At 39.1% G+C, this 27,844-nt stretch overlaps 1 protein-coding gene across 2 annotated transcripts; it reads left to right on the top strand.

Moving 5' to 3' along the window:
• Positions 1-8,023: 8,023 nt before the first annotated feature.
• Positions 8,024-19,618, top strand: LOC5575406 (glucose dehydrogenase [FAD, quinone]). 2 transcript variants are annotated; one of them, XM_021851541.1, is made up of 4 exons: positions 8,024-8,233; positions 17,459-17,768; positions 17,825-19,143; positions 19,219-19,618. In XM_021851541.1, the coding sequence occupies exons 1-4, from the start codon at positions 8,210-8,212 to the stop codon at positions 19,426-19,428; spliced, it is 1,863 nt and encodes a 620-aa protein (XP_021707233.1). In that variant the 5' UTR covers positions 8,024-8,209; the 3' UTR covers positions 19,429-19,618. The 2 variants fall into 2 exon arrangements, with proteins under 2 accessions (XP_021707233.1, XP_001661924.2); XM_001661874.2 differs by lacking the exon at positions 8,024-8,233 and adding an exon at positions 8,385-8,589.
• Positions 19,619-27,844: the final 8,226 nt, after the last annotated feature.

The raw sequence follows: 27,844 nt of genomic DNA, 5'->3' as shown, positions 1-27,844 counted from the left end.
TAATGTGAATTACGTCCGCAGTGATTTTCATTATTTTTAAGAGTGTAGCACTTATAAGGGTGTAGCTGAATTCCTGAAAGCAGTCTGGATGAAATTATCTAATGATACATGATTGTTGCTAGTATCCAATCTACGAAGTATAACGAAACTACGCTAACGCTAACTAATTATTAGTAAATTTTTATAATTTTCTAAATGACATGGTAAATATTAAATTAGAAATAAGTTTGCCCAATTTTAAACAGACTTTGCCTAATTTACGGTGCACATTTTACCAGTTGTTGTGGCATGTGAACGATAAAAGTATTCGGATTGACATACGAAATTCTGTTTGGTTGAATTCTATACTTTATGGGACAAGTGTGTCACCTGTTCGGTAACAAAAAAGCGTTGGAATAGAGTTATAGTAGTAAACTAGGAGGAGGCAACAGTAGTGATTTTTGCCGTGGAAAAGAAGATTAACTGACTGTTGTGACCAGGGACGAAAATACTCAATCTACCCTCGCCTACAATGATACTTGCTGGGTAGAATCTTCGTTGATTTTTATTTGTTTTATCCTCACCTTGACAACACAACAAAGATTGGCAAAGCGCTTGCGCAAGATTTTCAGTTTCCTTTTAACCTGCTGCTACTCAACTGCTTTGTGATAATCGGAAACAAAAAATGATATTCATTCTAACCAGCTTGACTTTTTTACATTCCGCTTCGGAAAGTTGTAATTTTTGCACAAGGTACACTAAAAACGCGTCAATATAATCGATTCCGTGCATCGGATCGTTCATTTCCCGTATAGCAGCATATTTTTCAATTAATATGAACCTCATTGATAATCAATTTTCTGAAACTGATACTCTTCTGCTTCTGATAAGGGACTATCTATTAATTAAGTAAGGGTATATGGGGGGAGGGGGGTATGAGATTTCTTACGCGCCATACAATTTATTTTTAATTTTCATACAAAAAATCTTACCATTGGGGGGGGGGGCGGTGTTGAAAAGCCCCGAAAATTGTCTTACGTAATTAATGGACCACCCCTAACCAACGACTTACAAGCATCGTTGTTTGTTTTCTTCATCTATTTATTGCCATCTTCATTGGTACAATCATATTGGTGGTGGTGCGGTTACTTTGATGGTGGCATAAATGTCAGTGAATTGAGTATAGTGAGCATGATTTTTTTCGTCCCTGGTTGTGACTTTACCTGATGTGTTCGGAACCAGATTTTCCTTTAGTGCTACACGAATTGTCCACAGCTGGTCGATCAGCTGCCTTCTTTCCACCTTTATCTTCACGTAATAAATGGATGCTGCTTAAGAACAAACATCATTACAAGACATTTGTATGATACACTGATAGCTTCCAAATAATAAAAGATTTAGGAGTTAAAACAAATTTGTTTGCGTTTGAAGGAGTTCCAACTTGAGTGATATTGACGTAATATCAACTATAGAATGCATAAAACTTATGAAATTAAAGAAAAACGATAATATGTTTCTGTTGGCACAATATAGGTAAAGTGTACCAGTTATGGCTTTAGGCTAGGAGAAGTGGATGAACAAGGATGAATCTGTCATTCAAATACTTGTCAAATTTCATACAAAATCTACTTTTTCTCAGCGATAAGTTCATCCCTCATTCATGCTAGGTGAACCACTTCCCCTAGCCCTGGGAGGGAGAAACCAATACAAAATTTCTGTACGTCATAGTGAGCCGAGATTCCGCTGTCATGAACTGTCACTGTGAGCCCAGATCTCAAACATTGGAATAACATGGAAAAAGCGCGTAACTAATTAAAACACAATTTCGCATTTCATAAAAGTCACAAAAATTGGAATGAAAATCAATTCATGCACATAATGCAAGTAATGTCACGTGAGCACCTTTCAACTGATTGAATATAAAGCATTGAAAACGCATCTTTATATTTTTTCCACTGAAAATTAATATTTAGTGCATGGAAAACTGTGGCCCTTTTTCCATGTTTGTCAGGAAAGATCGAAAGTACACAACAAAAGAAAACTAGCGGTTTTCCCCAAGTCTGCCTTGATTGTTATTGGCAAGCTGGAGTTATCTTGCAGTTCAAATAAACGTTATTCTATATTTCGTGTGTAGTATCGGTGTCTCCCTCCCAGCCCTAGCCTATAGTGGTTGCCTGTTTTACCATACGTGAATTCTCGAGAACTTTCTCATTTTAAATATGTTTGAATGCTTTAATAGCAAAATATAATTGATGATTATCTCAGAAATCTGTCATAGTGTTGTCATCATTGTCATTGGCGTTTGATATACACGCCGGGAGGATAGTAGGGCTGTCTTTTGTGCCATTATTTGCAAATTAGAAGTTGCTCGAAATTTGACATCCCTTAACACGAGTTGGGTATAGAAGTTCACGACTGTGACTGAAATAGACTAGATGAAAAAAAAAGAAGCAAGCAAGCACAGTTCGGTATGTGCGTCGACGGAATGATTTTTTTCTCGTTTTCTCGTTTGCACAAACCCCGGTGTAGACATGTTTTATTTGGATTGAACGGTGTCTTGCAGATAGGTTTCAAATGCAGAATTCGGTGAGTTTGTTCCTATATGAATTAATGCCCAGATATTATTTATATGTGCCAGAACGTCTACCAAACGTATCCTATGACCTTTCCCATCCCATTAACATTCCGCAATATCTCGTAGCACCTATGAAAGATCGTAGAGTTCTCTGCATCTTTCTTAAGTAGTCGTCCAACTAATCATTCTTTCCCATTCCTCAGCTTTCGCAAGGACGTGATCAGGACAGCTCTCAATTGTTGGAGGATGCGTCAATCTTGTCTAAGAGTCAAGGGTTGGTCCCAAATCTTTGAGTTTGGTAACGGACGGGAAGGAGGCAACCCTCATACAACGGACTAGGACTGTACCACCTACGAATTTGTGCGAATCGCTTAGTGCTAATGCTAACTTTTTTCATCCCTTAACACCCCTTTTTACGGTATCTAGTTTAAAAATCTTGCCAGAACAGCTCGGGAATATTTCTGAAACTGGAATTGTTCTTATGTGTCACTGAGTCAATTCGGGTACAAAATGGCTATTTCTTGGGACGCACTAAGGTATCTTTATTTCTTCGCAATGAAAACAATTTCAATTCCCGTAAATCATTAAGAGCTGATATTCAACATTATAAAAAAAGAGTTCTAGACCATTTAGAATGTACCAGTTTTGGCCACTCATACCTAATGCCAGGAAGAACCGGCTACAGAGTTGTTGGACACCGTAAATACGGGTGAAATTGATCACCATGTCACACGATTTTATTTCATTATAATGGAGAACCAATATCAATGTAATCTACAGGGAATGAACGTTGTTTGTCGTAACTATTGTCGAATTGTATGTTCCGAAGTTTTTTGCGTTAATGAATGTTTATTCCCATGAAAATAATTCAAAATTTCAAAATTATGTACGGTGCATTATTGATAAACATCCATAAACTTATGAACATGGTAAAAACCTGAAAGTTTGTGAGGATGTTTAAGATATATCCCCGAACCAGATTTCAACACCAAAACACTTGTTAGAAAAATTCGGTACATGAGTCAATGAGACTCATCTTCGTACTTGTTTTCCTGCATTCAAATCAAAGACAAAATAAAGACTTCCATGTCCCTTGCAGTTGCCCAAAATTTTATGGCACATAAGATTATAGAGCAAAATCTAGAATGCCGTGACAAGTGTACTGCGATCTGTCAAACTTGGGTACCTTTTGCAGTACCAAGGGAGCAAATCCAGTACTAGAAGTGGTACCCAATCTGAGCCCGAGTGAGACGGATCTTTTCAAATGGTTGGCATTGTCAACATTATGGAAAATAGACAAGAATACCGTAAAAAATATCATTGTCATCCGAAATTACGGTACTGAACCGTTTCCATGCTTTTAAATATTTTACGATCATTGACACACGAGCCATAATTTCATCCCATTTATCAGCCTGCATTCATACAACACGCATGATATTTATCGTTCGTGGAAGATAACGAGCCATGAACGAAAACAAGACAGACACACACCACCCACTGTTTGGTGCCGATTACAGTGTGTCACCACTTGTAACATTCGGTGATCAAGAAACCGAAGCGAGTATTTTTTAAATTTCTGTGCTATGTTTGCAACCAATGATGATCCAATATATGATAATTAAGTTGTTGAAGGCTGAATTACCAGAAACCAATTTTATGCAAAACATTTATCACCCGAATGGCTCGATACTGTTGTAGTCTGTGAGAGTTGCTGTTCTTGAACGCTCTCGCGCCACGTTCCAAACAAGAGAGTGAATGTTTACATTCATAGGGCTCTTCGATTGCGATGTGCCACGAACTTCTATGGTTCACGAACTGTTATACTCTCTGAACATGCTTCGATCGGCTTATTCCGATCAAAATCCAAACACGCGCTCATCGGAAACAAGTGGAAAGCATTCCTCGTTTAAACTTATTATCGGTGTTGTGGCGCTCATTTCAAATCCGCAGTCAGCGGCGGCGGTGATAACGCGCAGATAATATGCGCGCAATTCAAACGCAACGTCAACGTCAAATATCTCTGCGATGGTATATTGACATTTTAAGATAATCGCATTACGTGATTTTTTCACCAATTGCTGATATACATACGTCTGGATTTCAAACAAAAAAACCTTAACACGAGAGGAGGTGGGGGTTTGTTTGTTTGAAAAACCGCGAAATTTTCTTTACGTAATTAATGTGTGGCCCCTTATGGGCCATCCACAAATTAATCATGGCATGGGCTTATAGAAGAGGGGGTTCAATGTTTTCTTTCACGCCAAACCAAATAGTCAGATTTGTATGGAAAAATTTTACCTAGGGGGGAGGAAATCGTCTTACGTAATTTGTGGATGACCCGTTAAAGGACAAGCATTAGAAAAACAGCTACTTCATAGTCACCACTGGCTCATGCATGTTGGTCATAATCGTTTTTGCCAGGTATATAATGTTGCATTTTCCAACACCAGTAAGTCTCAAATTTCAATGCATTTAAAAAAAAGGTCATAACTTCTACAATTTTAAACCAATTTCAACCATCAGAGAATCTTTTTTGTCCTAATTTTTGACAACATTTTTGTGTAGTTAAAAGTATTTGACACACGATATACGAATATGACAATGGTCATTTGGCAAAGAAAGCTCTCATTTAATAGCTGTGGAAGTGCTCAAAAAACGCTAAGCTGAGAAGCAGGCCCTGTTCCAGTTGTGACGTATCGGAGACGGAGCTCTGGAGTAAATATTTAGTCTGTGTATAATTTCGAGAATTCCAAATATTATTAACTCAATAACGGCACCGGCCACGACCTCACGGTCATTGGGGAAGGGAAGGATTGTTGGTGTGACATCCATTGTTACTTAAGACCGAGTATCTTCTTCTTCTTCTTCTTTCTGGCATTACGTCCCCACTGGAACAGAGCCTGCTTCTCAGCTTCTTATGAGATCTTATGAGCACTTCCACAGATTTTAACTGAGAGCTTACTGTGCCAATGACCATTTTTGCATGCGTATATCGTGTGGCAGGTACGAAGATAATCTATGCCCTGGGAAGTCGAGAAAATTTCCAACCCGAAAAAATCCTCGACCGGTGGGATTCAAACCCACGACCCTCAGCTTTGTCTTGCTGAATGGCTGTGCGTTTACCGCTACGGCTATATGGGCCCCTTTGCTTATTCATGGTTGTCATGTGAAGGAGTTTTTGTTAATTGGAAGTTTTTATAAGTTACACACATAGAATTCATCTTGGTAAGTAGCACAATCCATGTAAATTCCATGTTGAAAGTTATCTATTTACAAAGACTTCTTGTAATATATTCTTCTGAACACTAAATATGTCGAACCATCCAAAGAATTTGTCATAACAATATAGGACATTTTCGTATGCTAGTCTTCTATCAGTCTAGAAAGAAAACATTGAAACTTCTCCTGTCAAATCATTCATAGTTTTTTTTTATAATAACAAAAACAGAAGTAAAGGCATACGTCTTTCAAAATGAATTAAGCAAAAATTCAAATTATAGTACGCCAACACTTGAAGTTTCTAACCAATCATTGTTTTTTTTTTAAATACACAAACACAACATTCATATCGTTTCCACTATGAAGATGTATGTGAACATATTTTACTCCTTCGAAATAGAAGCATAAAACGGGCTCACCAATTGATAATTCATCGTTGATAGGGTAGCTCCAAATCACTTTCAATTTCGTCACCAATTCGACTAACGAATACGGGCCTAAAGAATGACGAACCAGCTTGCTTTCTCCTACAAGAACACGCAACTAAATAAAAAAAACTGCACACTACACAGATCTAACAGTTTCCCATGATCATCAAAAATTCATATTTTGCAATCAATTTTGGAAGAATCCAATATTCTAACAGGTAGACGAGACCTGATACATGAAAGAATTAGAGGAAGGCATTTTGACAGTGGTGTTGATTGGAACTACCAGTACAAATGTGTGAGTTTTGATTTTTGTTTTTGAATTTTCAACTTTATACATATTTGGTTCATAAAACCAAGTGGTCATAGGGGGAGGTGAAAGGGGATTAGGGCAAAGCCATGAGGGGGAAGAGGATGTTGAAAACTTAGTAAAAATGACAACGTGGCTTATGGACGACAAATATCTGGCTCGATTCTGATAACTACCCAGAAAATGTAACAGAGATAGAACTAGAGTTCCGTTGCAAAGTCATATTGATGGGTATAGTACAGATTACTACTGTTTTGGTTACTCAGAAATCAAATCGATTATGTTTAATAAGAAGCGTTCCTTCGCTGAGATGTAAGTCTCTATCTCTAATACCCTTTATAGACCTTTCCATCAATCTCTGAGAAATTGAAACATGAACTGTACATAAATCGATACAAGTTGCTTATTATTGGGTATGGAGTGACAGTTCCAAATTTAAAAAAGTTTGAAAATCTAATCTCCCATACCTTCCTTACCATCCTTACCATAAAAATAGTGTTATATGAAATTTTAAGCTTTCTATGTGGTGATTTAAAGTTGGCCCAAAGACGAATTAAGTTTATATGGAAATTACCATGGAGAAATTTTGAAAAATGTTCTAAACACGTTAGTACCGTAATGTAAGTACAAACTTATCAACCTATAGTAAAACCTCATTCTTTAAACCCTAATAAAAAAAAGTGGCTGAAGCAAGTAATTCATTCCGACGGATAGACGATTGAATATTCATGAATTTGTTTGCTATTATTTAGCTTCATATGAAATTTGTGGTCGTGCGGTTTGTGTCGTTAGGCATTTAATCGCATCGTGTCATGAGGTGTGGGTTCGATTCCCGCTCTAGCCATTGAAAATTTTCGTCAGGAATATTTCTCGGCTGTGCCATAGAAAGTATAGGAGATTGGATTTTCAAGCATTTTCAAATTATGAATCGCCCTATGCGACATGTACTACACACTAAGGATACCGATAATGCCACAAAAGATCAACACAACCATCGCAGTTGCTCATCCGAACAAAAGAAGTAAAAAATGATTCAACATTAAGGTTATTCGACAACCGGAAGATCATCATTATTTTGTTCATTCTTAGCTTAAGCGTTATTAAGATAGTAATCAACTCCCCATATCCTATAGTTTTAGCATTTATTTTCATATAAATGACGCAGTTGTAATGAGAAGATAAGACACTAACATCATGATGCTAAATTGGTGGGATAGATAAATTTTGTACAAAGTTAGAGAACATATTGCTAGAGGTGGCACGCTTGCCCCAAATTTCGCTACTTAATTCAAAATCAGTGAACGATTCTCCCACCCCGAAAACCCCGAACTAAGAATAGCAAAGAAGCCTCAAATGGAGCCCCAATGTGGCGACTAAACATGAAACAAATCGCCACAGATGCCAACGACCACAGGTAATCGAACCGGCAAAGTGGAAGTGGCTTTATGTGTGTCGCACCAATCAAGTTTCTAAGAGTTGGGTTCTCTAATGCAGCCGGAGTTTAAATGATAGTGCGATCCGCGAGTAGTGTAGCGCAGATAGTAGCAGTTGTTAGTGAAACGGCGTCGCGACTGGAAGGATACTAGCTAAAGTTCAACCGTGATTTGTTGCCTCCGATCGGTGATTTTGCAGCAGCAGCAAAAGCAGACTAGTTCGTGACCAGTTTGGAAGTGACATGTGTTTTCAGCGAGGATAATGTTACGCAATCCTATAATTACAGTACGTATTCAAGTTCAATGGGAACCTGCCCACGAAGAATGTGGGCTGGTATTCAAATCATACGGTGGAATTGATGGAACGCAATCAGTAATGACACTGTCGCAGACGTGCTCGATACGTTTCTTTATTCTCAATGAATGCAAGGAATCTGTTTGTCACCGGTGTGGGTTGCATGTGATATGAATGAGAAGCAGCAGTCAGTGTGCAGTTTTTCCGTTGAGACAGTCATGTGCAGTTAATGTTGAGAGTGACCATAGTGTTTCGTATAAAACAAACATTGTTCAACAATATGACAGTGATATTGAAAAGTTCAAGAAAAAGAGAGTGCCAAAAAACACGGATTATTCCCAAAATTAGTTGAGTGTTATTTAATTGATTTCTTCAAATGGTTCTGAGAAAACAAAATAAGAACTATATAGAAATCCATACTCTATTACCCCTGAATGGCAATTGAGTAATACACTAAAGATACGAGTGATGTCACATTAGATTTAAAAACTGGTCGCAGTGGCGGATCCGAACAGGAATAGAAAACTTAACATACTTTCGTGTTATTGTTTATGATGGGGGTGTGTGTTTTCTCGATATTATTTTTATTCTTTGCCATGTGTCTCATCAGATTATGTTCGTGAGTAGCACAGCATTACAAGTTTTTTTTTTTTTTTTTTTGAGAACTACATTTAAATACTAACAGATGTTTTCTCGATAGACTTTTCCTCAATCAAAAATCTATGGATTTCTTCACAGTTTTTCGAAGAAATTCCTGCAGAGCTGTCTCAAGAAAGTCCTTTAAGAAATTCTTCGGGTATTTCGGATAAACAGTTCAGGTTGCTTTCCAAGTTATTAGGGAAATTCTTAGATTGGTATTTGAAAGTAACCATTAAAAATGATTACAAAGAAAAATCTTTGCGAGGATAGCTGTCAAAATCATGACTTTCTTATGTTTTAAAATCAAAACATTTACCTGTATGTTGTGTTTTTTTTAAATAGTTATTGTGAACATTAAATTGAACTAATTTAAATGGGGTTTTCACGACGTGCAATTTAAAGGTATCAAGTGGACCAATTTATTCCCGATGGCCGCAGTTATTCCAGTGTCCTCCTGTGCCAGGTCGGGTATAATTTTGTTCAACTCCCTTTTATGAACAGTAAAATCATAATAATTGGTGTTTAAACATCTAAAATCTAACATAAAACGAAAATTATGCACCCTCAGGTAATATTGTGATAACGTATGGCAACCAATTGCAGTCAAGGTCTTATTATGGTTGTCCTGAAGATCCGGATCATCCGTAGAAGTGAAAATATCCAGAAAGTTGACCTAGAGAGCTGAAATGTATTTCCAAATGACTTGCAGTTATGAACTTCACATTAGTATAATATTAGCCGAGGATACATAATTTTCATTTTATTTTAAATTTGAGGTGTTTAACCTTCCTCCAGCCAACATACTTTCCACACGCTGAAAAACACACTAAAATGTGCATAACTTTTTTGTTTCTCAATGAATTTTGTTGAAATTTTCAGAACCTCCTGAAAAATTCTTCTAATTTATGGTACAAGAACTTGGGAATATAGGGGAATTGGTCCCGGAGTTATTCCGGATTGCCTTGGAGTACCAAAATTGACCAAATTATCAATTCAACGGATATCTCTAGACCCTGATGAGCTAGAAGGTTGGTGTCTTCTACAAAGTTGTTAAGCAGATCAAGGGCTATCTGACAATAACAAACCAAATCGGAAATGTATCCACTATGTGGCGCTAGGAACAAATTTTCTTCAATCCTCTATATCTCAAAATCCTAAACAAATAGTTTTCAGCAGATCAAAAGCAAATTGTCAAAATAAATCTGATCGCGAAATAATCCGCTAAGTGTCGCAATTACTAAAATTCCTTCAATCTTATTCATTTAGAGATCCTGATAGGCAAGGAGTTTGTGTCTTCGGCATAGTTGTTAAGCAAACCAAAGGACGTCTGACAATGATTTGGAATTTATTCGCTAGCTAGCAACAAATTTTCTTCGATCTTCTGTATTTTAAGATCCTGGAAGGCTAGGGGTTTCGACAAGTTGTTTAGCAGATCAAGAATTATTCGGCAGTGGCAAATCTAATTGAATATATATCCCATAGGTGGCACTATTAACCCGTATAGGCCTGAGTGAAAGCAAAAATTCTAAACCATTTCCGCTCAGCGAATTCTTAATAGATTCAAATCATGTTTTGTCAGTACACTGGCACACATATATAGTTTCTGGAAGTGGACAGAGGAACGCGGAAATATTCATGTGGTCGGAGTTTTTCCGGTGGATCACTGGGTCAGGTCGGGTGAAAAGGGTACTGTGCGTTTGTGCCCCTCGAGGTAGGCAAATTTCAAGTCACAGATAATTTTCGGAATCGGTTATAATGTGGCCACTACATGACGGAATTTTAAGAAAATTGCATCAGTGTAAATCTTTTGAGAAACGATTGAATTGGATAACTATGAGTTTTGTATTTGATTAATCCTACAAATGACCATTTTCGGGTTCCGGGACGCCTCAAACTTACGATAAAGGGGCCAGTTTGTATCTGAACATCTGTGCCAAGCTTATGGGAACGCATTTTAGTGTACAATTATCGAGAATTGAAACGGTTTAATATGCAACAAATCTGGCCACATCCGGTATATTTTGAACGGTGCAAAACACTTTATTTATAACGTTGAATATCAGATCTGAATGATTTATGCAAATTAAAATGATTGTCATTGCAAATAAATATAGGTAACTTGGCATGTACCAAAAAACAGCCCTTTTTTACCCGACTTGACCCAGTGACCCATCGGAATAACTACAGCCACAGGAATATTTCCGAGCTCCTCTGGTCACTTCTAGAAACTACAAAACTGACAAAAAATAATTTGAATCCGTTAAGAATTCTTTGAGCGGTGAGGGTTTCAGTATTTTTGCCTTCACTCAGGCCAATACGGGTTAACAAGTTTTCTTAAGCTAGATAAGGTAGATGTCTTCGACAAACATGTTCAACAGATCAATGGCTATCTGGCAGTGAATTTTGTTCAACCTGTTATATCTTGAGAACTTGATGAGTCTAACTGGCAGTGAAATTTTTGAATATGAATTCATCTGCTAGCAACAATATTTTTTCAACTTTCTATACATCGAGAAAGTTGATATCTTCGACATAGTTTTTTGTCAGGACATGGTATATCTGGCAGTGGAAAATCTGATTGTGAATTCATTCGCTGGAAGGTTTTTGTTTGTTGTTTTTGTTTACTATGCCCAAACTACGATGGTGAAATTTTTTCTATCCTATGATCCTGATATTTTTTTTATATGTTTTAAGAATATTCTACCGGCTACGGTAATGTTTACGGTGCCAGCATTTGAAACTTAAAGTTTTTGTTTTAATTGCTTGTAGTGAAACCCGTATCTAAATCATTTGGATTGAACATTCACAATAACAATTTGAAAACAAATCTTTAACTCAAATCACATAAAAAGAGAAACCTCAATGTTTGAGCTAAAAATATTAGGGTTTAGAGGTGGCGCAACCCACTTGAAGGTAATTTTTCAAGTTATAAAATATGACCCTAAATAAAGTCTTCATAATATTCATATTTTCTAACCAATTTTGTGGCTTTTAGCATCTTTCTCTTTAAAAAAATGAAGAGTTTGTAGAACATCAAATTTGTCTAAAATTTAAATTAAATCTTAGATACAAGTAGTTTCTTCCAAATATTTACATATTTAACCAAAAAAAATCATCCTTCTTTCACCAAAACTTCATGAATACTTTAAACTGTACATACAACACATTTAATTAAGGGATTTATTTTGTAATTCGAGCGAATTCACGTGACTCGTCTATAGTAGTCGAGTCGATCAAAGTAAGCGTGCATATTTCAGTTGTCACCCGTCGACTCCCATAGTAATCCAGTCACATAGAGTGACAACTGTCACCCGAGTATGGTGACAGAGCCAAGTCGAGCAAAATTTTTGGTCGACAATGACTCCAGTCGAGTCGTTTTTGATCGACTCGACTTATAAAATAAGGCCCTAAAAAATAGTTTTGATTTCACTGCCCTTCCACGCCTACTTGTCCTATGTTATATATAAACCTTATGGACCGCGAGACAAATATGCGTAGAACGGCAGTTTGTTATATAACAAAAACTATCCAACAACATGATTTTTTCATGCAAAAACTGTTTTTTCTCTTGATTTTTTTTATATTTTTCCATCGGAAATTACATTTTGACTATTAAAGTGAGGTTTCTAAAGCATTTTTTTATAACTATAAGTTATAAAGTGCACATATTTCTCGATAAAATGCACAAATATTTTTGTCAAAAAATTGTAAACATTGTTGCTAAGACATTTATAAAGGTTTAAAGAATTATGAAAACAAGTTTCAGCTAAAGTATTGGCGTTTAACCGGCAAAAATTCAGAAAATTGGAATTTTTCCATAAAAAAATATGTTTTTAGGTAGTTGTTTACTTATTCAAAACATATTTTGATTGAATGTGTTGTATACAAAGTTTAGAAACAACTAAATTTGCTACAAACGCATGCAAAACTGTTTGGAATCGGTTGAGTCGACAAAAATGATTTAGTATAGTAAAATTGAGAAAAATTGAAAGAAAAGCTGTTTAACTAAGACTAGTTTAAATTTTGGTGTTCCACAAACATTTTTTAGATTTAATTTTAAAAAGTTCGATAGTAAAAGCTTCAAAACTACTTACAAAATAACATACAAAGGTATCGACCACGATCATTATATTTAATTTGTTTAGCGGCATATCGGTCTGTTTTGCTCAAAGTAATAAGGATCAAGGAGAAGAAAGCAATGAAAACTAGTTGGATAGATACCGTAAGGGAACGGTGAGAGAAAATGGATTAGAGATGATGAAGAGGGCATACAATATGAAACAGTGTTCTTGATTTCATTTTTTTCTCTCCGTTCCCTTACGGTATCTATCAATTCAGTTTCCATTGCTTTCTTCTCTTTGCTCCCTATTACTTTGAGCAAAACAGACCGATATGCCGGCAAACGAAATAAATATTGGAATATAACAAAATTATAAAGACTCCACTGAAGACCATAATTCATAACCTACAAGTTCACCTGTTCTAGGTTATGGCTTTCAGTCTATTATGCTCAAAAACGGATTTTACGTTTTCATCCGACACATTCATTGTGTCTTTTCAAGGAATTAACTGTGTTCCGTTTTATCGTTAACGATAAATAATAGACTGAAAGCCATAACCTAGAACATAATCATCACAGTCGTATCCCTGAGAAAGTCTACAAAATCACCATCAAGTCGATTGTGCCACCCCTTAATATGTTTAGCTCAAACTTTGAGGTTTCTCTTTTATTGTGATTTGAATTCAGGGGGGCACACGATTTTTTGGTTTTAAGAACTTTCGAAAAACAAACCGCCCACTAATGATCAGTTTTGAGTAAAATTTAGTGAAATAGCTTTTTAAGTAATCCTTCTTCCAGTTGTTTTCTTCGATACAGATTCATGTGAAAATTTCAGTAGGATATTGAAATCATTCGAGCAATTATGGAATTATTCATATAAAAGTTCCAAGATAATATATTATAATTCATAGTGAATTGCTGTGAGAACCTATAAGAATCCCTAGAATAATTTCTATCAATTTTGTGCACAGAAGAGGATGATTGCCGTTTCGAGTTTACATGTTTTATACACAAATTTAGTAAAATTACACAAACAAATTAACTCTAACTGAATGATTTTTCTTTTCTAAAAAAATACATAATCCTGAGAAATATTAATTTATCTTGAATAGAACTTGGCTCTAAGTTTGAAAGAGTCGGTGGTCTAGTAGCTATCGCTTCTGCTTAGTAAACAGTAGGATTCTACCCCATTACTCCGAATCCCATTTCCCCGAATGCCATCCCTCCGAATCCTGTTACGCCGAAAGTACCATTACCCCGAATTCCATCACCCCGAATGCTATTTCCCCGAATTTACAATTATGTTGGCATGATGACATTGATGACATTTCCCAATGATGTTGGAGTTCGAGGTAATGTCATTCGGGGTTATGGGCCGTTCGGGGTTTTGGATTTCGGAATTTTGAATTTCAGGGTAATGGCATTCGGGGTGATGGCATTTGGGGTAATGGGGTAGAATCGTTTTTATCAAGTCTGCCTTGATTGTCATTGGCAATTTGGAGTTATCTTGCAGTTTAAAAAAAATTGTTTCATATTTCGTGCGTAGTATCTGTGCCTCCCTCCCAGGCATTGACATTTGGAAAGAATACACAATTAAAATGGTAAATCAATATTTTCTTAGCCTTGCTAAAGGTGTCTGGGTTCCATTCCCGGTTGGTCAAGGATCTTTTTGTAACGGAAATTTGCTTGACTTCCCTGGGCATAGAGTATCATCATGCTTGCCAAACGAATGCAAAAAAATGGCAGCTTAAGAAAAGAAAGCTCTCAGTGTGGAAGTGCTCATAAGAACACTAAGCTGAGAAGCAGGCTCTGTCCCAGTGGGGAAGGAATGCCAAGAAGAAGAATGAATATTTCATATATTTTCTGAATTATTTCAAATTATGTTTTGACTCATTCTCGCTCTATATTCCATTGTCACCCCATCGAGGATATGAACATATGATTACAGTGGAACGGGAAGTTGATAGGTCAGGTTGGATATGTACTATGTACAAAAACACCTAGGTAGGTCAGTCAAAGGATTGTCTTACCCATGATATAACAAATACAAACATGAACAAAGATTAGAAAAAAGCTTGAAAAGCTTGAAAAGCTTAATGGAAAATAGAAGACACTGTAAGGTTGGTACATGACTTTAAAAGGTTCTGGCTTGTTTTAAGAATGATTTAAAATATCTATAGTAAACACCTGAGCAACTAACTGTACGAAAGATTACAAGAAATTTCTTTAATCATTATAAAAGCTAATTGGGCAAACCTCAATGGCATTTCTGAATAAATCAGTGGATGGTTTCTGAAAGAATCTACGGCCAACCCTGTATATGTTCTCCGACAAACTAGCATGAGCATTACTGGAAATAACTCTTGAGAATTTTTGGAACATCCATATCAGAAGATCTAAGACCAGTCACATCGAGTAATACGTACATATAAACTAATTGTGTGGAATTCATGGATATCCCAACGTTTCGACACGGGGATTGTGTCTTATTTGGGAGGCACAATCCCCATGTCGAAACGTTGCGTTTAAATAAAACTCGTTTTAATCATTCTAAGACTACGTAGCCGTGAATTCCAGTGTTAAACGATGCAGTCGATTCCTCGACTAAGTCTAGATCAAATATATCAAAATTCTGCTTCAAAACACAATTTTCAGAAAATTCCTGTAGAATTCCCACAACAAACTCTCTTGACGTTCTTGGCTGCTTCAGAATAACCGTAGGACTTTTAAGAAGTAGTTCCTAATATATTCCTGAAAAATGGTTTGATCTAATTTCTACTGATAATCACCGATTATCATATCATTCACAAAAATATTTAAAGCAGATTATGAAAGTATCTGAGAGATTTTTGCAAAATAGTTGAATAAATTCTAGTGAAATATTTAAAGGAGTTTCTAAATTATCAGTTTCTACTGAAAACTTTTGCGACTAGCATGATTACTTCAGTGCAAAGACAAAAAAAACCACACAAATTTATAGAATTTTTACTGGGCACCCTTTTTTTCTAGAAATAGATGAAGAAATTAGATCAATTTCACTGGTTGTAAAGGCAAGCAGTTTGGTCTATTTTCGTCAAATTTGTTTTAAAAAAAACTGATTTGGAAAGGATATAAACAAAAAGGATATTCATTTCCCCGAATTCCCCGTTTCTCCGAATAACTCATTTCTCCGAAAATTTTCGTTCACTCATACTTTTTATATTTTAGGGTGGTGAACGAGCTGGTTAACTGCAATGCTCCCTTCTTTATTTGATTGGCCGTTCTGGCCGTTCAAGCGGCAACATAAGTTTAGTGGAGAACGATCAAGTATCTCCTTCTTTTGATTGGTTATCGTTTTTTCTAGGTCACTAGCCTGCCACTGAAGACTATTATTGCACCTTTGGAGCCGTATCACTTTTAGGGGAAAAGCGTCATTCGGGGAAAAGCAGCACCATCAGCATAAGCTGTGTCAGTGGCAAAAACCTAATTTTGAAAAAAAATACTTTGAGGATTTTCAAGCAATTTTTCATTCTATTCAAATTGTATTAAAGTCAATAAAACAAGCTAGTCCTCCTCCAAGAATAATCTTTTTTTTTCGGTTGAGCGGAAAATTATAAAATAATTTTGTTAGAAAGCATGGTTACAGTATTTTTTTTAATATACTCAACTCAAAACCGACCAAAATGTTACATACTCCCATTTACGTTTAGGTCACTCAAATATATAGTGCCTATATTTTATCCTAGTATTTTATATGGTTAAAAATAAGGTAAATCGAATAATGTATTATTGCGAAATAATGGGAAGCAGCTGAGTATAACCACCTGTTAAAAAAATGAAGAATAATTCTGAATGAAATATTTTCCGCTTATTGCCAATAATTATATTACCAGTACATCTCAAAAGAAGAGCCTATAATTTGAAGGGACGAGTCCATATACTACTCGACCATTCGCCAAAGTTACCCACCTCTTTAACAATGCTTATCATAAGTACACGCAATAAACTTTAATTATGACACTCTTGTAGGGTTATTGTAAATAAAATTTACGTAAGATGTCTCTTTTTCCATATCTGTTCCTCAAATGGTCTTACTTATTAGCTACAATTCAATAAATTACAGTAATGCTTGATGCCCTGAATTTGACGCTTTCGATTAAATAATACAGACAATACCCTCGGGGCCTCAATGTCATCATGTTGAGCATTATCAGAAAACAGTGAACTGTCTAAGATTCCTGGGTTCCATGAAATACCTTTGATGATTATGAATCCAAATTTCTCTTATAGTTATAAATGACAACTGGATATGATCAGGCATATAACTATTATATTACGCTGAGCCTTACAGATATTATCCCTTTATTTTATTATCATGACAATTAACGACAGTGAACTTCCTGGATAATCAGCATAACTATCAATATAGTCTATATGTTTCATATGTTGTTATATTGCTTATTAATTTATAAAAATCACTAGTTTACATTTTTTCATACCAGATTGTCAACGCTAACGCCACTTCTTCACAATTTTAGATGACGATAAAACTACTTGTGTTTTTTCTGCTCACCATCCACCAAGTTATTCCACAATCACCGTTCGAAAACATCTTCGACGATCTAAGTTTCCTCTTCCTGTATGGTAACCGGACGTCTCGCATCCCAGATACAACGGTGTTCCGAAAGGAGTATGACTTCATCGTCATTGGCGCCGGATCCGGGGGTTCCGTCATGGCTAACCGCCTCAGTGAGAATCCCAAATGGAACGTGCTTCTGCTGGAAGTGGGAAAAGAGGAAAACTTAGTGGTTAACGTACCACTGACCGCTGGTTTGACGACCGCTACTAGTAAGTCTTACATAAAACTGTGAAATTGTAAATTTTCATGAAAAATATTATTACAGAGTTCAGTTGGGGCTATCGCTCTGCTCCAATGCGAAATGCTTGTAAGGGCCTTGAAGAAGGCGTCTGTTATTGGCCCAAAGGAAGAGGTTTAGGAGGGACGAGTCTCATAAATTTCCTCCTCTATGGAAGAGGACACAAACGAGATTACGACGAATGGGAACAAAATGGAAACTACGGTTGGAGTTACAATGATGTTGTTAAGTACTTTGAAAAAGCGGAGAAGATTAAAGGACGCAAGCCAAACCCAGAAGGGTATGTCCATATCGAACAAAGTTCCTTTGAAACTCCCATGTTAAGGCGTTACATCGAAGCTGGAAAGTCATTTGGATACAAAGAAATTGATCCGATGGCGCCTGTTCAGTTAGGATTTTATAAAGCAGTGGCAACCATGAAGAACGGAGAACGTTGCAGTGCATCTAGGGCATATCTCAGACCAGTTGCAGATAGACCAAATCTTCATATATCGATGAGCTCTTGGGCTACCAAAATTTTAATTGATCCTCAAAAAAAGACGGCACATGCAGTGGAGTTTACGAAGGATAAGAAACGATATCAAATAAAGGTTACGAAGGAAGTTATTCTTTCAGCCGGAGCAATAGCATCACCTCAACTGCTCATGCTTTCGGGAGTTGGTCCGAAAGAACATCTTGAATCACTAGGCATTCCAGTTATACAAGATTTAAAAGTAGGATATAATCTGCAAGACCACACAACGCTTTCTGGATTAGTGTTTACCGTGAACAAACCTGTTACCATCCGTGAGCAAGACATGCGACGACCTGAACACTTTCTGAACTACATGATCAACCGTAAAGGACCATTCACGGTTCCTGGTGGTGCGGAAGGTATTGCATTCGTAAAAACTGTAGATTCCGACTTGCCTGCTGATTATCCGGATATGGAACTGGTACTAGGAACCGGTGCCGTCAATAACGATGAATCCGGATCCCTTCGGCATACCTTCGGAATGACGAAGGAATTCTACAGCAAAACGTATGGGCCAGCTAGAGGGCAGCATGCTTTTGGAATAGCTACGGTGTTGATGAAACCTCGTGGCAGAGGCCGACTGTATCTGAAGAGCACAAACCCATACCGGTGGCCACAAATGGAAGGGAACTTCTTCGATCATCCGAAAGATATGTCAACGATGATCGAGGGAATCAAACTGGCTGTGAAACTGGGAGAGTCTAAGAGCTTCGCTCCTTACGGAGCCAAACTTTTGAGGACGCCTTTCTACGGATGTGAGAAAGAAACATTCCGAAGCGATGACTACTGGAAGTGTTGCCTGCAACAGGTGGGAGCCAGTATACAACATCAGGTAAGGAGTATGAGTAGAGTATAAAGATGGATACTTTAGAAAAACTTGTAAACTAATAACGTCATTTTCTTCCAGTCCGGTACGTGCAAAATGGGTCCATCTAGCGATCCCGATGCTGTTGTCAATCCAGAACTGCAAGTTCATGGTATTCGAAACCTGCGAGTTGTGGATGCTTCTATAATGCCATTCCTCCCGGCAGCGCACACCAACGGAGTGGTGTACATGATTGGAGAAAAGGCTGCCGACATGGTGAAAAAATACTGGTCGAATAATGTCGATAGTTGATGGAAACGTTAACTGTGCAGGGTCTCCAAATAAAACAGGGTGGTATTTAATTCCAGGTGAACATTTTTTTTAATCTAGTCATTTAAAAGATAGCTGTAAATATAGAATATCAGAATCTTCGTACCCATGTGACAATTATTGATTTTATGTTCGTTGACGAAAATAATTAAAATTGTATAGGAATCTGAAACTGTTCAATAAACTCAACGTGAACTGCCTTACCAACTGCCTTACCAGGGATTGTAAATGACAAAAATATTTCTTCCACTCATAATTCAAATATCATTTGGTACAGTCAAGTATCCTATAAAGCGTTGCCACCTGCATTCCTCCCACCTTAGCTTCAGACTATTGCTTGTGCTGAAAATTTGATCGGTTTGTCACTCACTGCTGGTGCCCAATGCTTTTTTGAAACGCCCTAACCTCGCGTTCAGTATCGTAAGGGGTAACTGCAATGATCGAATCCTCTTCATAGATTTTCTCTCTAGCTAATAACTTGACCAGACGACTGTTTTAAATTGCTATTTTTGATTCACTAGAAAGTTCACATAGAGCGTTCAGCGCATTCAATGAAAGCGTTCAATGCATTCAGTGATTGAATGCTGAACGCGTTCTCTTGTGTCTCACAGCTACGAGCGAATTCTTTTTCACTCCACTTCGTGTGTTTCGGTTCATATCAATCGTTTGCGATTCTTTGGGATTGCGCTCACCCAAGTTGCGTTCGGCAGTCACTGAACATTTGGTGGCAGCAGATGCTTTGCTGTATTTTATCGGTAGCGTTCGGGTGAGTGAGCTGCCATGCTTGCCTGTGATTGGTAAATGCTGGGCATTGGAAATTCGCGTACCTGAAGTTATAAAATAAACCTCTTCGGGTAGTCCTTACCCTCCTGCCCAGCAAATCCTATCCCTATCTCCTCGTGATACTGGGGTACGAGCAACCTTAGGGATGATAGGGTAACCAACCACGATGGGAAAATTAGCCGAATGCAGGCGAGGAAGGAAGTTTGCTTCTGCAAACCTGGAGCGTCTGTACACCATGTTAGGAGCGGCTCAAAACAGCGTTTGTTCCCATGTAAGGGGTGGCTGATCATGGTCCGGGTGCAAGAGAAGGACTCTAAGCTTAACTTTGCACTATCACCCTCCGAACATTTAGGGGAAATGGTACTTCGGACATCTATGGAGTTGGCCTGCAAGTCAATCGTTAAAACACACCAGCACAGGAACTTCAATGAGATAATACGGACCAGAACAATCAGCAAAGACTACAGCGACGATCTTCTGTGCAAGTCGTGCCTGCGGTCAAGAAAGATTCACCTCGCATCAAATGCACGATGTACAAAACGCTTATAAGACCGGTAGTCCTCTATGGACATAAAACGGGGACTAAGCTTGAGGAAGATTTGCAAGCTCTTGGGGTTTTAGAACGCCGTGTTCTAAGGACGATCGTCAGCGGCGTGCAGGAGGAAAATCACGCGCAAAACTGGTAACGTTACGCATTGTTCTTACTCAATTGTTAGTCGGCAAAGTGCCGAAGTCGTCCCAGCGATTCCAATTGGAGGATGGCTTCCAGTTCACTGGCGCTCCGACAACTCAAGCCGGTGACTCGCTACGGACTACTCAGAGTAATCCCCGACGGTGGATCTATCCTACTTTGACGAAGGACTCTCCGGAACCGATGCTATTCGGGCAGATGCCGAGGTCGGCCTGCGATTTAGGTGGAAGGAAACTTCCGGTTCACAGGCGCCCCGACGATCATTTTTCGGTGATACTATGCGATCTACTCAGTTAGTCCCCGACAGTGGACTTAACCTACTCCGAAGTTGGCCGGGTAGATGCCGAGGTTGGTCCTGCGATTCCGATGGAGAGAAGTTGCCGGTACACAGGTGCCCCGACGATCATTTGCCGGTGCTCTTTCGCGATCTACTCAGGTAGTCCCTGGCGGTCTTCCTACTGCGACGCGATGTTGGTCGGTCAAGTGCCGGGGTCGGTCCTGCAATGCCGGTCGGAGTATGACTTCCGGTTTGCAGCCAACCCGACTACCCATCACCTGAGAGGAGACGGTCTTCTTTTTCTGCGATTGCTGCGTTTTTTTTTTCTTATTCCACTCAGTGTTTACATCGATCATGCGCGAGCTGTCCAAACTGTCACATGAACATCTCAGCTAAAAACTATTGCTTTTATGAAAATTTATTGGCTTTTTTCGGTGAATGCAATACCTATACTCAGAGTGAAAGGGAGTAACGAAAGTAATGAAATGACAAGATGGATAGAATCGCAAGCGAGCGACGAGAGAAATGAATAGAAGTTGAAAATTTGTTTTAACAGAGGGCCATATGTGTGAACAACAGGCGACAAATTTTTGCCTGTCTAGTGTTAGTAGTGACCAACACTACAACATCTAGCCGTTCGAGACCAGGACGTTAGGCAACGATTTGTCGTTTCGATTGTGTTGTTCACACATATGGCCCTCTGTTAAAACAAATTTTCAACTTCTATTCATTTCTCTCGTCGCTCGCTTGCGATTCTATCTATCTTGTCATTTCATTACTTTCGTTACTCCCTTTCACTCTGAGTATAGGTATTGCATTCACCGAAAAAAGCCAATAAATTTTCATAATAATAAAGTCATGCGGTGATTAAACCTTATAAATATAAAAACTATGGCAGCTTCATTCTGTTCGGCAACTTTCCCATAAGAACTGCTGATGAATCACTTCGGCAGCTCCAAATCAGTCGCATTTTGAGGCGTGTTCATTTGAATTGATGACATCTCTGGCGGTATTGTTTGTTTAGTCTCGAAATCTCGTCAATGGGAAGCGGACAGAACAAAGAATCATCTGAATGTTGTTATTGTCCTGTTTTGATAGAATAATACTGTGAATTTGGCGTTTGAAATTTAGTTGCCGATAATAATCGAATGGTGCCGAAGCCGTAAGTCTCTTTATGTTGGAAACCATTCGCACTTTTCTTAGCAAATCACTAAGAAGGCACACAAACCAATCATCACAATGATGATCGGTCACATTTTGATTATTTATAATTTTCAAATCAAGCACCTGGGAGTAATGAATGCATGCGCCTCTAATGCATTCATTACTCCCAGGTGCTTCAATACGCGCTTCGGGGCAATCACATACCTTCCGACGTTGACATCCATCTGCTGAACCGCCGTGTATTTGCTGACTAGCAGCACCTCTGTTTTGTGGTGAGCTATCTGCAGTGACTCCGTTCAGCTCTCGATTGCGTCCATTGTTTCCTCACCGACATCTCCGCTTATTCCAGCGTCTCGCCTATCATCGATAGTGACATATCATCCGAAAAACCAACAATCTTCACCTTCCTCGGCAGCCGCAGGGTTATGACTCCATCATCATCCCGTTCCAAAGAGTTGGACTAAAAATGGAACCCCCTGTTACTTGCATTGACTTCTGAGATGCCCCTGTTACTTGCATTGACTTCTGCCTTTCATTTGTTTCGTACACCAAGATTCTGACCTGGAAGTAGCTCAGGATCTTTCTTTGATAGCCGGGACCTGCTCCCAGCTGGCGCTGTTGTATGCATTTTTCACATCAATTGTAACCACGGCACAGTATCGATCTCCTTTTCATTTCTGCTTCGACGTTTACTCAGCATACTCCAGCAAGAATAAAAAAAAAGTCTCTGGCGACCAACAACACAGTATTTGAATAATCTAAGAAGGCCGTCGCTCTTGCAGCAGCATGATGTCAACACCTCATTACGCGCGCGTAGAACGGGTATATCAAGCATCCGATGCACTGTTTGTCGTGGGACAAGAGTTTATCGGATGTTGTTACAAATAGCGACCAACTTGAATAATGCCACATTCGCGCTATTATTTATCGGTCAAACAATGTCCTAATGGTTTTAGAATCACAAGCAGCATATATGGAGGTAAATCACCAAGTAAAAATGCAAAAATACTGAAACTGTACTCGAGTACTGTTCGAATTGCATCTATCGTCGATACTCCTTTGCGGAACTTTATTTTCAACAACCCGTGCTTACTCTCCGTAACTTCATCAGCCTGTGATCAGGGTGATTCTTTCCAGGAGTTTTCCGAGCGTACCAGCAGGCAAATGGACCTAAATGAGGCTGGATCTCCCTGTGGCTTCCCTGGATTTGGTAGCAGCACCAGCTTCTGGATCTTCCATATTCCTGGGAAGTTACCTTCGTCAAAACACGCCTTCAGCGCTACGTACGGTATTGCATCTGGACCAGGGACTTTCTTTGATTTAGGCGTTTCACCGCTTATACATGCTCGTCATTTTACACTTGCAGGTCCTCGGCGATTGCTTATGCGTCTTCTACGCACATCTCAGCTGGCATCGAAGTTGCGTATAACAACTCGATACGCATTACTCGACGTATTGATATTTGCATCTCGGCACCTTTTCTTGTAGCAATTGAATTTACTTGGGCTTGATCTTCCGTTTGAGTGCAATCCTTGCTTTCCGAAAATCCATCCTTCGCCATTTCCGTCCCTGCTCTCTGAACCCGCCTTCTGAGACAAGCAGTGCAAAGCGTGCTGAGTGTGTTATTCCACCAGTAAGCAGGTCTCCGTCTGTTCGATGGCTCTAGTTTTCGCGGCATCAAGCCGATATCATTCTATGTGTTAGCTCGGTGGCGTCAATATCCTCGTTATTGCCGTCTTGACGAAGTGCCTCAACGAATAGGCTTTCGTCTTCCACTTCCGCTCGCTAGTAATTTTTCTCATTGATGTCATAGGGTTCCATTGATTGATGCGGTAGCAAATCGCTAAATGATTACTATGGGCACAGACAAACAGACGTAACACTCAAATTATTTTCATCGCATAGTAGAATAGCGCCCAATTCTAATATTTGGTAGTTGACCGACGGGCCACTCGTGGCGCTCGCATCACTTTTGTTAGAGTTTGACGTTTGCTCACTGCCGCCACCTAGTTCGCGGTTGGCCAAATGAAGTATTTTTAGCATTGGGCGTAGATGTTCACGTGACTATGTTTTAAAATGATAATTGTTCTAACTGTTACGTCTGTTTGTCTGTGCTATGGGTGTACCCGTCACAAGCTCTCCAGTTTATATTTACTGACAATGCAAAACTGCAATACGTAACGTCGATGATGGATTCCCTTTCGTTTCTCCGAAATGTGCTTACGGAGCCTTCATGTCACAATCGTACATCTAGCTTCGCTAAGGCTAAGAGGATGCATCCTCTTGCGTTTGTCACTCTGCTGCTTTACACCACAGCCTAGACACTGAGGTCTTCTGCAATGAGTATTGTAAATATCTGACCAAATGCAGGTAACCATAAGTGCGGCCATTACAAAATGACTGCTAGAGAATCACTCGGCACGGCAATGCCGCAGCACACAGAGTACGCCTTACCTCACCAACGATCAGCTACTTAATGATGATGAAGCACTGTCTGATGTAGCCATCTCCGCTGTCTAGTGCTACCAAGAGAGGAGACCAGTGGTACCAACATTGTATCACAATGTTACCACCACTATCGATTGTGAGGGATAGGATTCTATGAACATTAAGGTCCGTATACATGACACCTCACATTCTTCCTCTGCTTTAAAAAAAAGAAGGTAAAATTGCAGTACTTATGTTCTACAACAAGAAAATCGTGAATATCAGAATCAAATTATTTAGCTGAAAATCACTTCGAAAAAAAACAATATTTCCGTGCATATCAACGAGACAACAGGGCATCGTTATACAGTCGTCACTGACACGTAACGCTTGCACGACAGTGCTATGTTTTGACTTTTCTCTCGACATGTTTTGTGTCAACTTCGATTCTGTTTGCCCCGATTGTTTTGATCGCGAAAGACAATCAAAAACTGTCGCAGTCGTCGCAGTAGGCATTGGCGGAGATTCCTCCTTCTGCATCGGGTTTAGAGAGCGAGTAGACGCCACCATCCAGTAGAGGATCCACAGCAACTGAAAATCAGCCGAACATGGATGACAAAGCCAAACACTCTAAGGCTTCGCTTAGGTCATTCCTCTCAAGAGGTTTCCAAATACAAAACGGAGGGATCCGGTGCTTAGAAAACTATCCCTGGGAAAGTGACATGCTGCCATTGATAGCAATTAAGGAAGGAATGGAAATAAACCAGTGAGTAAAACGAACAAATTTATTTATCTTATGTAGTGATGGTATATCCAACTCACACTGGTGTTCCTTTCGTAGTGGCTCATGGTAGGTTCTCAGCCTGCTGCACATAATCCATCAGATGACCCGGAGCTTTCTTTACTCTCGACGGACGACTGTTGACCAATTCCTCTGATAGCTTCTTGGTGTCCAGTTTTCGCCAATCATGGACCTTTTTGGTCTGTGTAACATGACGACGAACGCGATGACCGTCTTCGTCGCTAAGTAGAAGGTTGCCGTTGTCTTGCTCTATTACCGTGAAACGTTTTTTATCGAATCTTGTGTCTCCTTTCGCCTTCGATAACCTTTCAATTATAACTTCATCTCCTGGGTGGACACCACACGGTTTAGCATTCCGCCGTTCATCCGCACGAATCTTGGAACCGATTTTAGATTCAGCGTCTCTCTCATCTAATAGGTGCTCATCAATATTTGCTCTTCCTCGATTAATCAACGGTAGTCCACGCCGGATTCGTCTACCGTACATTACTTCCTCAGGTGGCATTCTGGTAACTGTGTGTGCTGCCGAATTATGAGCGTTCACAGCTGCTTGAAGTTCTTCATGAAAATCACACCCTCTTGATAGCGCAGTTGACATTGCCTTATTGACAACCTTCATGAAGTTCTCCACCAGCCCATTTTGCTGGGGAAAGAACGGGGTGGAGAAGATCGTTTGAATACCTCTAACGTTGCAGTAATTTTTGTAGTCCTCCCCGTTGAAAGGTGGTCCGTTGTCTGACTTAATGGCTTCGGGGAACCCTTCTCTGTGAAATACTTCGTCGAGAATCTTCTTCGTGTTTTCGAAACTAGTCGATCTTACGGGCCTTGCAATTGCGTATCTCGATCTGTAGTCAATAATCACTAAGATCGAAATTCCACCATAACGTGCGTAAGGGCCATTAAAGTCGAGAGCGATCGTTTCCCATACCGTCTTTGGCGCAAATTTCCGCTTCATTGGTGTCGGTTTTTCCGGTCTGCCGTTTAAAGCACATGTCTCACAAGCTTTAACCCATTCATCAGCGTCCATAGCCATGCCTGGCCACCAAACTCGTTCACGTAGAATGCTTTTGAGCTTTGCTGTTGACGGATGGCCAGTATGTGCTACCTCAAGAGTTTTAGACCGCAGCTGATCAGGGATAACAACACAACCTAGCTTTGTCAGTACTCCATCTTTCATCAGTAAATTTTCGGATACCGCTTGGAACCTACTCAAACTTTTCGGCCATTTTCCCGAACTTAAGGCTTCAATTACCTGTAATTTTAATTTTAAAGTAAGATAAACGAAAATAGTTAAATACTTTCCATAATATACCTGCTGTAAGGTTTCGTCCTTTTTAGTGTATTCCTTGATTTCATCTTCAGTTATAAAGCCAACAGCATTCGCTTCAATATGGGCTACTTCCCAAGGGCTCATTTCCTCATCGAATGGTTTGTCGTTACCTTGATACAATCGTGAAGATGGATCTGCTATATTGTCACTGCCTCGAACGTACTCTATCTTGTAATTATATGGACTGAGCCTCAATGCCCAACCATCTGCTCTGGTTAGAGCCCTTTTGGTGTTTTCCCTTGATCGGTTGAAAATAAAGGCAACTCCTTTTGCATCGGTACGCAAGGTGAATTCTCGACCTAGCAAGAAGTACGAGTAGTGTTCGACTGCCCAAACTGCCGCAAGAGCCTCTCGTTGATTCTGCGCATATTTCTTCTCCGTTTCAGTCAACGCCTTTGAAGCAAAACTGATAATGCGCGAATTTTCTCCAGCTTTTTCTTGCACCAGTACCGCACCCAAGGCAATAGGTGATGCATCTGTATACAGAACGGTGCTTTCATGTTCAGAAAAATAGCCCAATGATACGGTGCAGTTGATTATCTGTTGCTTCAGTTTGTTGAAGGCATCTTCCTGTTGCCTACCCCAGCTCCACGATTTAGATCCTACAACTGACCACAGAGGATTTGTGACCATTGCAAAGTTTCTTATATAAGGGCTGACAAATGATGCCAACCCAAGAAAACTGCGCAGTTCAGAAGCCGTTGTAGGTCGTCGAAAGTTTTGTATGGCTTTTATTTTGGCCTCCTCGATATGGAAACCGTCTTTATCCAATTTATGGCCAAGAAATGTTAGCTCCGTTTTATCGAACTCGCACTTTTCAGTATTCAGAGTCAAGTTGTGATTCCTGAGAATACGAAGTACTTGAGCAACGGTTTTATGCAACTCCTCCAAACTGTCAGCAAACAGTAAGATGTCGTCAATATA

Source organism: Aedes aegypti, chromosome 3 (genome assembly GCF_002204515.2).
Source record: "Aedes aegypti strain LVP_AGWG chromosome 3, AaegL5.0 Primary Assembly, whole genome shotgun sequence".
Taxonomy (NCBI): Eukaryota; Metazoa; Arthropoda; class Insecta; order Diptera; family Culicidae; genus Aedes; species Aedes aegypti.
Note: the sequence above shows the minus strand (reverse complement) of the source record. Positions and strands in the feature narration are given on the sequence as shown.

Excerpts from the sequence above, each read along its gene's own strand:
- LOC5575406 (XM_021851541.1), top strand. The coding sequence starts at position 8,210 with ATGTTACGCAATCCTATAATTACA. Across the intron at positions 17,769-17,824 it reads TGGTTTGACGACCGCTACTA|AGTTCAGTTGGGGCTATCGC; the intron begins GTAAGTCTTACA and ends ATATTATTACAG. Across the intron at positions 19,144-19,218 it reads GAGCCAGTATACAACATCAG|TCCGGTACGTGCAAAATGGG; the intron begins GTAAGGAGTATG and ends ATTTTCTTCCAG.